A 13,493-nucleotide genomic window follows, 5' to 3' on the forward strand; every position below is an offset into this window, starting at 1 on the left:
CTGAACTGTGGGCACGGGCCTTTTCCAGAAAGTGGGGATGTCAGGCCATACACCCTGGGGGAGGGCGATGAGAAGAGAAGGCTTTGACAGACATCTCAAAGAGCAACCTCCCCAGGGCTTTGTACCACCCGCTGGCTCATGGTGGGGGGGGGGGGGGACATCTGAGCTTCTCTCTTTCTCACCCGATTTGCGGGTTTATGACTGCCACAGAGCCGGGCCTTGCCGACTGCTGCTTGGGCAGCTGAGTTACTTTGCAGGGCACTGTGAGGAAACCGGGATGCCAGGCAGTGACTTCGTGCACAGCACCTGCTGGGGGGAGGGAGACCCGTGAGCAACAGAAGCTAGGTCCACCTTCCCCGCAGGTGTGTGGGGGAGGGGGCTGGTTCCCCAGGCCCCGCTGGGACTGACTGCTGACTCACCCTCCAGGCCAGGACCGCAATCCGGAGGAGCCCAGCTGCAGACCGCTCTCCAGGGGATGAAAATGCTAACCTCTGTGCCAGCATGCTGCTTGTCTCAACAATTTCATCCACAGTTCAGTTTCGGACGTCGCATTCCATAGTATGGTCGCACGTATGCCATAGTAACGCGGTATCGCATACCGTAGGGTGTTATGCAAAAAGAGTGCGTTCTCCTTACAGAACATAACCAGGTATTGCCCCCCAACACCTCTGGGTCGGGAGACAAAGGAAGCAGGAAGTTCCCTGAGAAAACCAGAATCTAGGGAGGCTCCAGTGGCCACAGCAAGGGAGACAGTTCAAGGCTGACCAAAAGATGTGATTCAGTTGTTCTAAAATGTTACAAAAACGTACGCAAATGCAGTTTTTAAAACGACTGATTAAAAATGCGACCATATGTAATTTAACTGTTTTTCCTTCACAAACTACAGAAAAAGTAAACGCATTTGTCAAGCCCAGGTATGGTGGGGGGGAGCGGGGACGGAGCGCCCGGAGATCGGGGGCCCGCCCTCGTCTCCACGCAGCTCTGTGCGCCCCTGGGGCCGAGGCACCAGGCGACCGGCGCGGGGCCAACTCGTCTCCACAACAAGTGCGCGCCGCGGCCAGGCAGGCCCCCGCCCTTCCCTCCCCTCCCCAGGCCCCGGGGCCGAGGCCCCACGTGCTCCCTCACCTGACCGCGACCGGAGCGGGCGTTGGGACCGAGGAGGGCAGCCCGGGACCGTCAGGCCTCGCCCACACGCTCGTCCCGGCGCCGCCCCCGCTCCCGCCCCCGCCCCCGCCCCCTCGTTTCGTTCCCCGGGGTCCTAGGCAGCCGTGCCGGAGAAGGCGCTCGGCTGGCCCGGCCCGCGCGCTCGCCCCCCGGGGCTGCAGTCTCCTGCACGTGTGCGCGCGCGGCCCGCAAGGGCACAGCCCTACGCCGCCGCCCCACCTGCGTTTCCCGGGGCGCGGACCGCGGACTGCGCCCACCCCGCGGCCCGCCCGGCTGGCCCTCCCCGGGGCGATAAGTCCCAGCCCGCGCCCGCAGCCCGCCCCCGGAGCCCGCCCCGCCCGCGCGCGTCCCCGCGGCACTGCGGCGGTTACCAGGACGCTGGCCCTAGGTCGGCGTGCTCTCCGGAGCCAGCCAATGAGAGGACAAATCAATCATTTGAAACACCCAATGGCCAGAGTACTGCAGCGCGAGGGAGGGGTTTTTGATAGGGAGAGCAGAGACCGAGGCTGACCAATGAAGAGCGAACGGCGGTGGGAAGGTGGGCGTTAGGCGGTTGGATTGACGGGAAACACAGCCAGTCAAACCAGGATGTTTGCCAGCCTCGTTCTCGCGGCCCAATACGAGGCTGGCGGAGGCGGGTGCGACGGATATATAAGCGTTGGCGGAGCGTCGGTTGTAGCACTCTGCGCGCCTGTTCTTCGGCTCTTGCGTCCGTCCTTCCGCCCGCGCCGCCGCCGCCGACGCTGCCGCCGCCGCCATGAGGGAGATCGTGCACCTGCAGGCCGGCCAGTGCGGCAACCAGATCGGCGCTAAGGTGGGTAGTGGGGCGCACGGGCCCCGGCACGGGTCTCCCGGGCGGGTGGGCGGGCGGCGGAAAAGATGGCGGCAGCGGGCCGGTGGGCGGACGGCGACCCGCATTGCGGCCCGGCACAGGGTCGGGGCCGGGGCGGCGGCGCTGGCCCCCGGGGACGGATCTGGAGGCGGCAGCGGGGTGGCGGGGGAGGGGAGGGCCGCGCCCATCCGGGGCGGGGCCGACTCCGGGCCCCGCCGGCGTGACTCAGCCTCGGCCCGGCCCGCCGGCGTCTCTCGCAGTTCTGGGAGGTGATCAGTGACGAGCATGGCATCGACCCTACCGGCACTTACCACGGCGATAGCGACCTGCAGTTGGAGCGGATCAACGTGTACTACAACGAGGCCACCGGTGAGACACCACGCCCCTTTCCTAACTCCTTCCTGCCTCCCCCGCGGCTCTTCTCTCGCTGACGTTCTCTTACCCTCCCCCCCCCCGTCCCAGGTGGCAAGTATGTGCCCCGAGCTGTGCTCGTGGACCTGGAACCGGGCACCATGGATTCCGTGCGCTCGGGACCCTTCGGTCAAATCTTCAGGCCAGACAACTTCGTTTTCGGTGAGCCGCGGTAGGGGCTGGGCGGCGGCTCGATAGCCAGGACGGCTCAAAGGTCAAGGGGTGCCCAAGGTCACCGCCGTCGGTACCGCAGAGCTGAGATCCTGATCCACTCTGCCCCCTGAGCAGACGCTAGCGCCCGTGGACACCTTCCTCCTCTCCCTGGAGTCAATCTCCTCGTAAAGCGGCTTTGGGAGGGAGGCCCAGCTGTCCACCCGCAGGGAAGGAGTCAGCAGATGTAATCTTTCTGCTACAAACGTTGAATTGCAGGCAGTGGAAGCTGTGTTTGCAGCTCATCTGTCCTTGAGAATTGGCAGGGGCCGCCTGTGGGAGGGGATGGCTTATTGTTAAGCCATCTTGGCTTGATTCCTAACTTAATTTTTGATCGGGCAGGCTCTTAACCTTCTGGCTTGGGGGTCCATTTGCTCTACCTGCAGGTTGAGTTCACACCATGTTACTTGGGGTTTTTTGGCACGGGTGACCAGTGGGGACCACATGCCCGGCAAAGAGTGACTGGCTGCCTTCTTACAGGTCAGAGTGGTGCCGGGAATAACTGGGCCAAGGGGCACTACACGGAAGGTGCAGAGCTGGTCGACTCAGTCTTGGATGTCGTGAGGAAGGAGGCCGAGAGCTGTGACTGCCTGCAGGGCTTCCAGCTGACCCACTCCCTGGGCGGGGGCACCGGGTCTGGGATGGGTACCCTCCTCATCAGCAAGATCCGGGAGGAGTACCCCGACAGGATCATGAACACGTTCAGTGTGGTGCCCTCGCCCAAGGTGTCGGACACGGTGGTGGAGCCTTACAACGCCACCCTCTCGGTCCATCAGCTCGTAGAGAACACAGACGAAACCTATTGCATTGATAACGAGGCCCTCTATGACATCTGCTTCAGAACCCTAAAACTGACCACTCCTACCTATGGGGACCTCAACCACCTGGTGTCAGCCACCATGAGCGGGGTCACCACCTGCCTGCGCTTTCCCGGCCAGCTCAATGCTGACCTGCGCAAGCTGGCTGTCAACATGGTCCCCTTCCCCCGCCTGCATTTCTTCATGCCCGGCTTCGCCCCACTGACCAGCCGAGGCAGCCAACAGTACCGGGCCCTGACGGTGCCCGAGCTCACCCAGCAGATGTTCGATGCAAAGAACATGATGGCTGCCTGTGACCCCCGCCACGGCCGCTACCTGACCGTGGCCGCAGTGTTCAGGGGTCGCATGTCCATGAAGGAGGTGGACGAGCAGATGCTGAACGTCCAAAACAAGAACAGCAGCTACTTCGTCGAGTGGATCCCCAACAACGTGAAGACCGCCGTCTGTGACATCCCGCCCCGGGGGCTGAAAATGTCCGCCACCTTCATCGGCAACAGCACGGCCATCCAGGAGCTGTTCAAGCGCATCTCGGAGCAGTTCACGGCCATGTTCCGGCGCAAGGCCTTCCTGCACTGGTACACGGGCGAGGGCATGGACGAGATGGAGTTCACCGAGGCCGAGAGCAACATGAACGACCTGGTGTCCGAGTACCAGCAGTACCAGGACGCCACGGCCGAGGAGGAGGGCGAGTTTGAGGAGGAGGCAGAGGAAGAGGTGGCCTAGAGCTGACACCTGGTAAAGCACGCGGAAGCTGTGTGAACTCTTTATTCGCTCACGGTCTGTTCTCTGATAGCCATGTCTCTGTGTGCACTTGCTCTTTTCCTTGTCTTGACGTCACATGCTGTACAGACGCCACCATTAAAGCATTTTCATAGTGTCTGGTCTCGCCTCTCCAGTTCCTTCTGATAGGCTTTGCGGGTGCTGTTGCCAAACGTCATTGCGTAGTTGTCTTGCATGGCTGCAAGGGGGAACACTGCAGCTGAGCCCCAGCCTTGCCCACACCCAGGAAGGGCATTCAGAGGGCTACCCTGGGCACCTGCCTCCTGAAGATGGGCTTGGCCTGTCCACACTGAACCTCTGGAGGACCAGCATGGTCTAGAAGCAGCCAGCCTCTGGCTTTGAGTAAGGGGCTGAGCCCCTTCCACACCAGGGGGGGGAGGTGAACCCTGGGATCGTACAGCTGGCTCTGTGCCAGTGGTACAGCGTGGGTAGGGGACCCCAGTCACCCAACTCCTTCCTGGAGCAGCCTGGTCACTCTGCCCTTGTTGAGCAGGTGGGGGGGGGGGGTGTCTGTTGTGTACTCACATGGTATAAACCCCATGTAGAAAGGTATCAGGCCCTTGCTGTTATAGATGGTGTTGCTGGGCCAGTGTGTTCTGGGCAGCCTTTCACCCAGGGCACAGATGGGATTTTTGATCAGGAACTGTGGAAACAGGCAGGTGCTGACATGCTGCCCTCACCAACCGGTAAGTGCGACAGGTAACGGTGGAGGCTGGGCTGGTGATCTGAGAGGTGGCTAATGCTCCCAAGGTCTCTTCTGCCCTACCTTCTCCCCACAATGCTGGGGAGTAGTGAGCCTAGGTCTGGTCAGAAGCGTGAGGGGGAGCAGCCTCTTTGGGCCAGGCAGTCCCCCCTCCCCAGGCCTCTAAGGAAGCCTGCCCTCCACAGCCCCCTCTGGGGAAGCCGGCTGAGCCTTGGCCATGCTCCTGCCTCCCGGGAGGTGTGGACACCACCTTGCGGGCCATGATGGGCATTTGGGAGCAGGCCCAGAGATGACGTCCTCCTACCTGATTCTTGTCAAACTCGTCCATAGCCTGTGTGACACCATCACAGTAATTCACCCCCATCACCCAGGCAAAGCGAGGGACAAAGCCAGCATAGCCTAGGGGATGGAGTTGTCAGGGTCCTCCCCCAGGTCCCCTCCACCTTTCTCTGGGCATACCCACCTGTCCCCAGGTATGTCAGGGAAGTCTGTTGGGGCTCCTTCCCTAAACGTCAGTTTCCTGATGGGGCTGGGCGGCAGTGGGTGGGCTGGAGTATCCCACCTTGGGAGAGGCTGGGCTCTAGGAAACCGCTGTCAGGGCAGGCGCATGGGTGGGGGCAGACCCACCGGCAGCCCTCCTCACTTGCTCCCCCTCATCCTGCCTGGGCTCCTTAGAGCCTTGTTGGGGGGTGGGGCGGGCGGGAGTGTGCTCGTGCCCAGGCCCTGGGCACCCACCTGAGATGGCTTTGCGTTGGATCAGGTTGGGGTGGTCCAGCTGGGGCAGCCTGTGAAACCTGCCCACATCTAATGTCTCCTGCTGGTGGGCTGGGGGTGGGTGTTCATCCCTCCTGCAGTGGTATAGCTGGGATGGGAGGGGGGCAAGTCACTGCCTCAGCCCCACCTGGGTCTGGCAGGGGTGAGGCTTGATCCCAGCTCATCTCCCAGTTACCTGGGCCCGCTCAGGGGCCTCGTGGACAGGGGTGGTGCTCTTCCAGCCTTCCTCACCGTATGCCAGCCGCAGGCCTGGGTGTCCAAAGTCTCTGGAGTCCCCCTTCCTGCCTGGTGGGCACGGAGGGTAAGGGGGGTAGGGCATGAAGCCAGCAGGCCGCAGGACCTGCCTGGATACATTCTCTGCCCCCGACGGCCCCTCCTGGGCATTCACCTCCTGGGGTGGGAACCGGCCCAGGATCTCAAAGTTCTTGTAGGGCTTCAGACCTGTATGGATAGGGTGAGTGTGAGTGATGGCACCCAGGAGGGTGGGCCCGGGACAGGCAAGACTGGTGGGGGAGAGCTCACCGGTGTAGTGGGGGATGTAGGGCTCAGTCAGGTCGCGGCAGGGGATCAAAGGTGGCTTGGACTTGCTGAAGTCCTCGATGAACTTGGGCTTGGATATGGGGGACAACACCGAGCAGGGGCTCTTCCTCACGCTGGGGTCTGTGAGCAGCTGCGCTGTGGTGCGCCCATAGGTGTTCCCCACCTGGTAGCGCAGCTGCGGATAGAAGCCGGCGTAGCTGCGGAGGGGGGAGGAGGAGGGCCAGTGGGCAAGGGCAGGACCCTTGTGACAGGGTGTGGATCCAGCCTGCCGGCCACAGGCAAAGGTACCTGACCTCACAGAATGGGAATCTCAGTAGCAGCTGCTTTCAGAGGCTCTTGAGGCTTGGATGGGCGGCACAGGCCAAGCACTGACAATAGGTCTGCCCCACCGGTGAGACGCAGTCCTGTCACCACCAGACTGCCGTCCACTCTCTACCCAGCCACCCACGAACAAGGAGCTTAAAGATGAGGGAACGGGAAGGGGTGGGGGTGGGGGAGCCTGGGTGGCTCAGTCGGTTAAGCGTCTGACTTCGGTTCGGGTCATGATCTCACGGTTTGTGAGTTCGAGTTTCGCATCGGGCTCTGTGCTGACAGCTCGGAGTCTGGAGCCTGCTTCAGATTCTGTGTCTCCCTCTATCTCTGCCCTTCCCACACTCACACACTCACTCTCTCTCTCTCTCAAAAATAAATAAACATAAAAAAAAAAAAAAGATGAGGGAACGGGGGATTCTGCCCCTTTGAAGCATTTACAGGGATGGTGACAGGTCCCAGAACCGGACTGAGGCACAGCCAGTCTACACAATGTGGTATCCCGGGAAGGCATCACTGACTTTGGCCCCCCGGGAGGCCAGTAGCCAACTGTATGGAGCCAGGATTTGAAAAGCAGGTGGGGGGGCGCCTGGGTGGCGCAGTCGGTTAAGCGTCCGACTTCAGCCAGGTCATGATCTCGCGGTCCGTGAGTTCGAGCCCCACGTCAGGCTCTGGGCTGATGGCTCAGAGCCTGGAGCCTGTTTCCGATTCTGTGTCTCCCTCTCTCTCTTCCCCTCCCCTGTTCATGCTCTGTCTCTCTCTGTCCCAAAAATAAATAAACGTTGAAAAAAAAAAAGAAAAGCAGGTGGGAGGGCTGCCGGTAGGAGGTAACGGCCGGGCTGAGTGTCCTTGAGAGATAGGAGTAGGCATCGCAGTGCAGGCCCCAAATGTGGGTAGCGGTGGGGCCTGTATGATCAGCCAAGGAAGGCAAATTGTTTTCTTTCAAAAAATTGTCAAAGGTGTGGGGGTGCCTGGGTGGCTCAGTCGGTTGAGCGTCCGACTTCGGCTCGGGTCGTGATCTCACGGTTTGTGGGTTCGAGCCCCACACCTGGCTCTGTGCTGACTGCTCGGCGCCTGGAGCCTGCTTCCAATTTTGTATCTCCCTCACTCTCTACCCCTCCCCTGCTCATGCTCTGTCTCTCAAAAATAAATAAATGTTTAAAAAGCGTTTTTAAAAACCGTCAAAGTGAATGCAGAATTGCTAGTTTGAGAGATAAGCAGGACTGAGGCAAGAAGGGTAAGAGCCCTCTTCTGTATCACCTGGCCTGGTGTTTGCCCAGAACCATTGTGGAAAGTCGGGTCTGACTCCTTTCTGGATTCTTTTCTTTTCTTTTCTTTTCTCTTTTCTTTTCTTTTCTTTTCTTTTCTTTTCTTTTCTTTTCTTTTCTTTTCTTTTCTTTTCTTTCTCTTCTTCTTTTTAATGTTTGTTTATTTTTGAGACAGCACAAGCAGGGGAGGGGCAGAGAGAGAGGGGGACAGAGGATCTGAAGTGGGCTCTTTGCTGACAGCAGAGAGCCCAATGTGGGGCTTGAGCTCACTCAACTGATTGAGGCACCCAGGTGTCCCAGACTTTTTTCTTTCCCGTGGATGTGTGGGGGTGGGGGTGGGGGGGTGGGTGTGGGTGTGGGTGTGTACATATATTCCAGAGAGGGCTTACTTTTACTTTAGTTTTTACCTTGGGGGTACCGAGTAAGGCAGCCTGGCAGCCTGGCCGGTCAGTTTACTCCGGATGCTTATGTCTTTCTAACATGCAGCATTCTATGGAGTGAGCGTCCGGAGCTTATTTGGCCAGCCTCTGCCAGCTGCCGGGCCGTGCCCAGTTTTCTGCTCTTAACAGACCTGTTGGCCATCTGGTAGGGCTCTCAGCACAGTGCTAGAGGGGAGGAGAGGTGTTCGCCCCTGGCAGCCCCGGCCCTACCGCTCCTGCCCCAGGCCTCTCCGGGGCCCTCGAGCCTCGTCCCCACTCCCTGGAGACCAGCTTCTGTGCCGTCTTCACAGGAGGCCTTGAGCCCTTCCCCTGCTGCCCTCCCCCGTCCTCTGCAGACCCCAGACTCCCCCGGGGCTTCAGCACTTACCCAGGGATATAGTGAGGTTCTGGCGTGAAGAAGTTGTGTTTCTGAGTAGCTGTCATCTTGCCTCAATAGCGCCTTTGATGGCTCCAGCCCCTTTCAGTGTCTGACTCCCTTCCCTGAGAGGAGTCCCTGTTGCCTGGAAACCATTGTGAAGAGGCCTGCCATTGTTGGGCCCTACCTTAACCCTGGGAGTGCTCCCGTTTTACAGGTGGGACGCCTAGGCCCAGACAAGCAACAGGCCAAGGAGGTGTCACACTGAGGTTCCCTGAGCTCACGGAATTGGGACAGCTGTCTTGGGCCTGCCAGGAAGTGTGGGGCGGAATGAGGCCTGGACTCTTGCTGCCCCCAGGAGGCCAGCAGCCAGCTGAAAAGTAGCTTCCCCACCCAAGCCCACTCCTGAGACCAGAGGCTCTGGAAGCTTCACAGGCATCGTGGGAAGCCTCGTCCGGGGGTTTCTGAGCTTCAGAGCTGTTGCGACTCTGTCCTGAAGAGCCTTTCCCCTGGAACTGGGCACTGTCTTCCATTCTAAACAATTCCTGATTTGATTTTATTTTGTTGTATAGGAATGACTTTCCAACTATAAAAACAAAGGAAGGTACCAACCAAAGAAGAAATCAGCAGATTCTAGTACCTGTCGAAAAAAAAATACTCAAAGGCAGACTACGAATTGGGAACAAAGATTGCAACAAGTGTTGTGGACAGACATGTACGAGTATAGAAACTTTATAAAACAAAACCAAGAAAAATTAGTGCAATGATAGAAAAATTCCCATGTAATGAACATCTTAAGACCCCAGAGTCTATACACAGAAGACTGAACCTGAAATAAACACTGCTGAGGTCTGATGTTGGAAGTCTTTGATGCTCGTTGCCAGCAAGGTCCCAGGCACTGTCCAGACAGCACCTGGAATACATATCACACCCATACAAGACACTACGATCTTTGACGGGGCGCTTCCACTCGTAGGAACCTATCTACTCCGAGGAATGACTGACATTGAGCTGAAGACATCTGTGCTGTGTCACCCATCACAGTAACAGGTGTTACAGGGAGCAATCACTGAACCCAAACGTTCAGTGCTTTGTTAATAAAGCCCCCCCTACAGCCACTGTCAGTTATGCTCTCAGAGAACACCGTACAAGAGAAGGGCCCTGAGCACAGGTCGTGAGCCCCTCACCCTAAGGAAACACATGCTTCCTCAAGCAAGTCTCCATTTGTCCGTCTGCCCCTCCATCTGGAGCACCTCTGGAGGCCAGGCAGGGTCAGTGCTGGATGGGAGGGATCAGGAGAGAAAGAGACTGGGTCTAGGTAGGGTGGGCCTGGAGGATAAGATGTTCCTGACTGGGCCCTGTCTGCACCGATTAGGTCAAGAACAGGGCTGGGGCTGACAGGCTGGTCAGTTGCAGAGGGCACAGCAAGGGCCATGGTGCCCAAGCAGGCTCGCACTCATTTGGGCTTATTGTTCCTTTGCATTTCAGCCTGAGCAGCCCCGTTCATCTGTGACACCTGACAGCCTCTGTGCTCCTAAGCGGAAGACGGGCCCCCACATCTCCGTACTGCCTGGCACCCGCGTAGCCACCAGGCAGCTCCAGTCCCAAGACGGCCTCTACGGTCAGCATGGTTCACCCAGGCCCACCTGCCATTACTTTTCTTTTTTGAGGCTGGGTTGCCAGCAGGAGCCCCTCCTCCTCCAGGGAGTTTCCCTGGATCCCTCCACCCTACCCCCCTACTGCCTCATTCTGGATGGCACTGCACAGCTGGGCATCCCATAGCACCCACCTCTCCTCATCCCTGTGCGGAGGCCTCGGTCCTCCCAGAAGCCCTGCTAAAGTGGACCCGGGCTCTCCAGGGGACCCCCCCCATTCTATGAGAGGAGAGGGTTGGGATAAGAAGGGAGAAGAGAGGAAATGAGGCCAAGGCAGGAGTCACTGGGGCCGACTAGGGGTCCTCCCGGCCAAGGCTGACACCAGGGTGACCCACAGGGGGCAGGCCAGGGGAGGGGCCCCTCAGAGGGGCCCACTGGGGCAGTCCCTCCAGGGCTGGGCAGCGTTCCTTCTCCAAGGAGTCCCTGGCAACGGAGGCGGGGGGTGCCCACTGACTGGCCAGTGAGGTCACAGAGCTCTGAGGTGTCCCTGGGGAAGGGAGCAAGACACTTTGAGGATGAATTTTGACCAGAAGGCTGTGAAATTCCTGGCAAATTTTTACATCAATGGAGGCAAACACTGGACCCATGGCCCCCTGAGGCAGAAGACACTTGTGCCATACCAGTAACTTCCCAGGGAGCCGTGGGTGGGCTCGGGTGTTTGTGTGTGGGGGGCAGCCCAAATGCAGTGGCCGTTGGACTGGTTGGACGGTGCTTATCTGTCTCCCTTATAGGCCCAAGGCCTGTGTCTTGTTGCTGGGCCCCCCGCCAGGGGCCGCCTGGGAGGAGATGTGGACCCCTGGAGGGCAGGAGTTCCCACCCGGCCTCAGGATGCAGATGAGTCCCCCCCAGGAGCGTCCCCCTATCTGCACCCAGAACCTGAAGGAGCTGTGTGAGTAAGGGTCCTGGCTACCCCCTACCTCCGTCTGGTCTGGGGAGGCGGGCGGGGGGTAGGGGTGGGGGGGAGGCGCCTGCGGAGACTCTAGGCCCAGAGCTTGCTTCCTGCCAGTACTGGAGCGGCGCCCACCCATCGTGACCGACCTGCAGATCCCCGGCCCCACCAAGTACCAGGTGCCCGATGCTTCAATACGCGAGTGCTCCCCACATCCCCACTTCAGCATCGGCCGCAAGCACTCCACCCGCGGTGCGTGGCCCCTCCCTGCGCCCCTCCACACCGCTCGCCCCCTACCCTGGGAGTGGGGCTCCGGCTACTAGCCTTCCCTCCCCAACCACGCTGCCGCTACTGCAGAGGGCGGTGGCCGCAGGGCGTGGCAGACAGCGTGGTTCCAGAGCGAAAGCCCCTTCACACAGAAAGCCGACTTTAACCAAGAGCAAAAGGTGGAGGGCCGGCAGGACAGGTCCTGTGGGGCGGGCTGGAAGATGGGGGCCTGAGAGGGGCGGAGGCCGGCCTGGGGGCGTGTCGGAGGAGGAGCCTGTGGGGGCGCGGAAGGGGAGGGGGTCTGCGAGGGGCGGGGCTTCTGGGGCGGGGCTGTGGGCGCGGGCCGGAGGAGGGGTCTGTGGGGCGGGATTGGCTGGTGGGGGCGAGGCCTGTGGAGAGCGGGCTGGAGGAGGGGCCTTTGGGGGCGGGGCTTGTAGGGCGGGCGGGAAGGGGGCCCGAGGGGGCAGGGCCTGTGGGGCGGACGGGAAGGGAGCCCGAGGGGGCGAGGCCTGTGGGGGCGGGTTGGAGGAGAGGCCTGCGGGGGCGGGGCCCGTGGGGGTGCGCGGAAGGGGTCTGGGAGGGGCGGGGCCTATGGGGCGGGGACTGTGGGGGCGGGTTAGAGGAGGGGCCTGCGGGGCGGGAATGGGCTGGTGGGGGCGAGGCCTGTGGAGGGCGGGCTGGAGGAGGGGCCTTTGGGGGCGGGGCTTGTGGGGCAGGCGGGAAGGGGGCCTGAGGGGGCGGGGCCTGTGGGGGAGGGTTGGAGGAGAAGCCTGAGGGGGCGTGGATAGGGGACCTGTGGGAGGGCGGGAGGGGCCTGCAGCAGCCTCTGTCCCCTCAGTGGCCATCGCCCGCGGACTATCAACCACTCAGCCGGCCTGCCTGCCCGGCCTTCAGCTTTGGGGGCCGCCGCCCCGCCTCCAAGACAGTTGAGGCCCGCTCCCGGCCGGGGCTGCTGTGGGCCGGGGGTGCGGGTTACCGTGCCCAGCCCCGGCTCCAGGCCCCTCCTCAGGCCCCGGGGGGCGAGAAGCGCCCAGGCCCCAACACCTACGACATCTCTCCTGGGTGCCGGCTGCAGAGCCACCGCCCGCCCGCCTTCTCCATGAGCCGTTCACCTGCGTTCGCCTCCTGGGTCAGCTCCTGTAAGGAGGCTTCTGATGACAGAGGCCAGGCCCTGGGAGCAGGACGGGGGACTCAGCCTGTGGGGGAGCTGGGAGCTGGCGCCGCAGCTTGGGTGTGGCTCCCGCCTTCTCTCTGCAGCCCACACTCCCGGCCCAGCTGCCTACCATGTGGAGGATTGCTATAACTCGCGCTTCCCCTCAGCACCTGGGGTGGTCATCCAGGGCGTGCGAAGACCCAAGCGCCATGACACAGGACCCTTCTGCACGCTGTAGCCCCTGCTGGGCTCAGCCGGCCGGCCGGTTATCCACGGAACCCTGGTCTCCCCGGGGGGCCCCAGCTTGGCCTTCTGACTCTCTGGGCGCCTCTGATGCCCCCTCCTGGCCGGCCCATCCCTCTGTGAGCTGCGGACAGCAAGGAGGGCCCAGCCGGAAGTCCTCACCTGCCCACCCCCTTGCCACACAGAGATGCTGTCGTTCTTTCCAGCTCTGTTGTGTCTTTCGTGAGCTGTCCCACGGATGTGGCCTGCTGCTGACCCGCCACGTTTGGCTTTCCTCAGCCAGGGGTCTCCCTTTGCTTCCCCTTCAGTGCTCTCTTCTCTAGGGTGGGTGGGGTGGCGGCCTGGGACTTCCTGGCGGGGGACGGGGTGGGAGGGAGACCTGTGGGCAGTACAGAACACCCCCATCTAGCTGTGCTACCCGGCAGACTGGTGCAGCTGCCAGCCCACCCAAAGCCTGCCCAGCCACCAGAGAGGACCCAGGGGACCAGCTTGCCAGGGCCTGGCTCTACATCCTTCAGCTCCTGACCAAAGACCCTATGAACTTGCCTGGGGCTGTGCAGGCCACGCCACAGCCAACAGACTTCCTGGGCCTTCACTTGTTAGGGCCCTGTGCTTGCCCACGGCAGCAACCTGCCCTTCTACCCAGGGGTTGTCGCCAGGAGTGCCTCCCTCCGAGGGCCTC

The 13,493-nt window shown here is 61.2% G+C and overlaps 3 protein-coding genes across 4 annotated transcripts; 2 read left to right on the forward strand and 1 right to left on the reverse strand.

Annotated features, from left to right (window-relative positions):
* Positions 1 to 1,814: 1,814 nt before the first annotated feature.
* On the forward strand, positions 1,815 to 4,312 carry TUBB4B (tubulin beta 4B class IVb). The gene is made up of 4 exons (XM_043567124.1): positions 1,815 to 1,978; positions 2,257 to 2,365; positions 2,459 to 2,569; positions 3,098 to 4,312. Exons 1-4 carry the CDS (start codon positions 1,922 to 1,924, stop codon positions 4,156 to 4,158), a joined length of 1,338 nt encoding a protein of 445 aa, XP_043423059.1. The 5' UTR covers positions 1,815 to 1,921; the 3' UTR covers positions 4,159 to 4,312.
* FAM166A (family with sequence similarity 166 member A) lies at positions 4,183 to 8,787 on the reverse strand. The gene is made up of 7 exons (XM_043567125.1): positions 8,617 to 8,787; positions 6,215 to 6,429; positions 5,868 to 6,133; positions 5,654 to 5,780; positions 5,223 to 5,317; positions 4,741 to 4,858; positions 4,183 to 4,393 (listed from the first exon to the last, which is right to left on the reverse strand). Exons 1-7 carry the CDS (start codon positions 8,670 to 8,672, stop codon positions 4,305 to 4,307), a joined length of 966 nt encoding a protein of 321 aa, XP_043423060.1. The 5' UTR covers positions 8,673 to 8,787; the 3' UTR covers positions 4,183 to 4,304.
* Positions 8,788 to 10,112: 1,325 nt separating this feature from the next.
* Positions 10,113 to 13,016, forward strand: STPG3 (sperm-tail PG-rich repeat containing 3). 2 transcript variants are annotated; one of them, XM_043567127.1, is made up of 6 exons: positions 10,113 to 10,225; positions 10,991 to 11,148; positions 11,266 to 11,400; positions 11,506 to 11,594; positions 12,254 to 12,554; positions 12,673 to 13,016. In XM_043567127.1, the coding sequence occupies exons 2-6, from the start codon at positions 11,046 to 11,048 to the stop codon at positions 12,804 to 12,806; spliced, it is 762 nt and encodes a 253-aa protein (XP_043423062.1). In that variant the 5' UTR covers positions 10,113 to 10,225; positions 10,991 to 11,045; the 3' UTR covers positions 12,807 to 13,016. The 2 variants fall into 2 exon arrangements, with proteins under 2 accessions (XP_043423062.1, XP_043423061.1); XM_043567126.1 differs by lacking the exon at positions 10,113 to 10,225 and adding an exon at positions 10,646 to 10,881.
* The last annotated feature ends 477 nt before the right edge of the window (positions 13,017 to 13,493 follow it).

The sequence above is a fragment of the Prionailurus bengalensis genome, chromosome D4 (genome assembly GCF_016509475.1).
Source record: "Prionailurus bengalensis isolate Pbe53 chromosome D4, Fcat_Pben_1.1_paternal_pri, whole genome shotgun sequence".
Taxonomy (NCBI): Eukaryota; Metazoa; Chordata; class Mammalia; order Carnivora; family Felidae; genus Prionailurus; species Prionailurus bengalensis.

What these genes read in the sequence shown, in the direction of transcription:
- FAM166A (XM_043567125.1), bottom strand. Translation starts at nt 8,672, where the DNA reads ATGACAGCTACTCAGAAACACAACTTCTTCACGCCAGAACCTCACTAT. An exon ending in CTACATCCCCCACTACACCG is followed by an intron (nt 6,134 to 6,214) that starts GTGAGCTCTCCC and finishes CTATCCATACAG; the next exon opens with GTCTGAAGCCCTACAAGAAC. An exon ending in ACGAGTTTGACAAGAATCAG is followed by an intron (nt 4,859 to 5,222) that starts GTAGGAGGACGT and finishes CTGTTTCCACAG; the next exon opens with TTCCTGATCAAAAATCCCAT.
- STPG3 (XM_043567126.1), top strand. Translation starts at nt 10,775, where the DNA reads ATGAATTTTGACCAGAAGGCTGTGAAATTCCTGGCAAATTTTTACATC. An exon ending in AAGACACTTGTGCCATACCA is followed by an intron (nt 10,882 to 10,990) that starts GTAACTTCCCAG and finishes TCTCCCTTATAG; the next exon opens with GCCCAAGGCCTGTGTCTTGT. An exon ending in CCAGAACCTGAAGGAGCTGT is followed by an intron (nt 11,149 to 11,265) that starts GTGAGTAAGGGT and finishes GCTTCCTGCCAG; the next exon opens with TACTGGAGCGGCGCCCACCC.
- TUBB4B (XM_043567124.1), top strand. Translation starts at nt 1,922, where the DNA reads ATGAGGGAGATCGTGCACCTGCAGGCCGGCCAGTGCGGCAACCAGATC. An exon ending in GTACTACAACGAGGCCACCG is followed by an intron (nt 2,366 to 2,458) that starts GTGAGACACCAC and finishes CCCCCGTCCCAG; the next exon opens with GTGGCAAGTATGTGCCCCGA. An exon ending in GCCAGACAACTTCGTTTTCG is followed by an intron (nt 2,570 to 3,097) that starts GTGAGCCGCGGT and finishes GCCTTCTTACAG; the next exon opens with GTCAGAGTGGTGCCGGGAAT.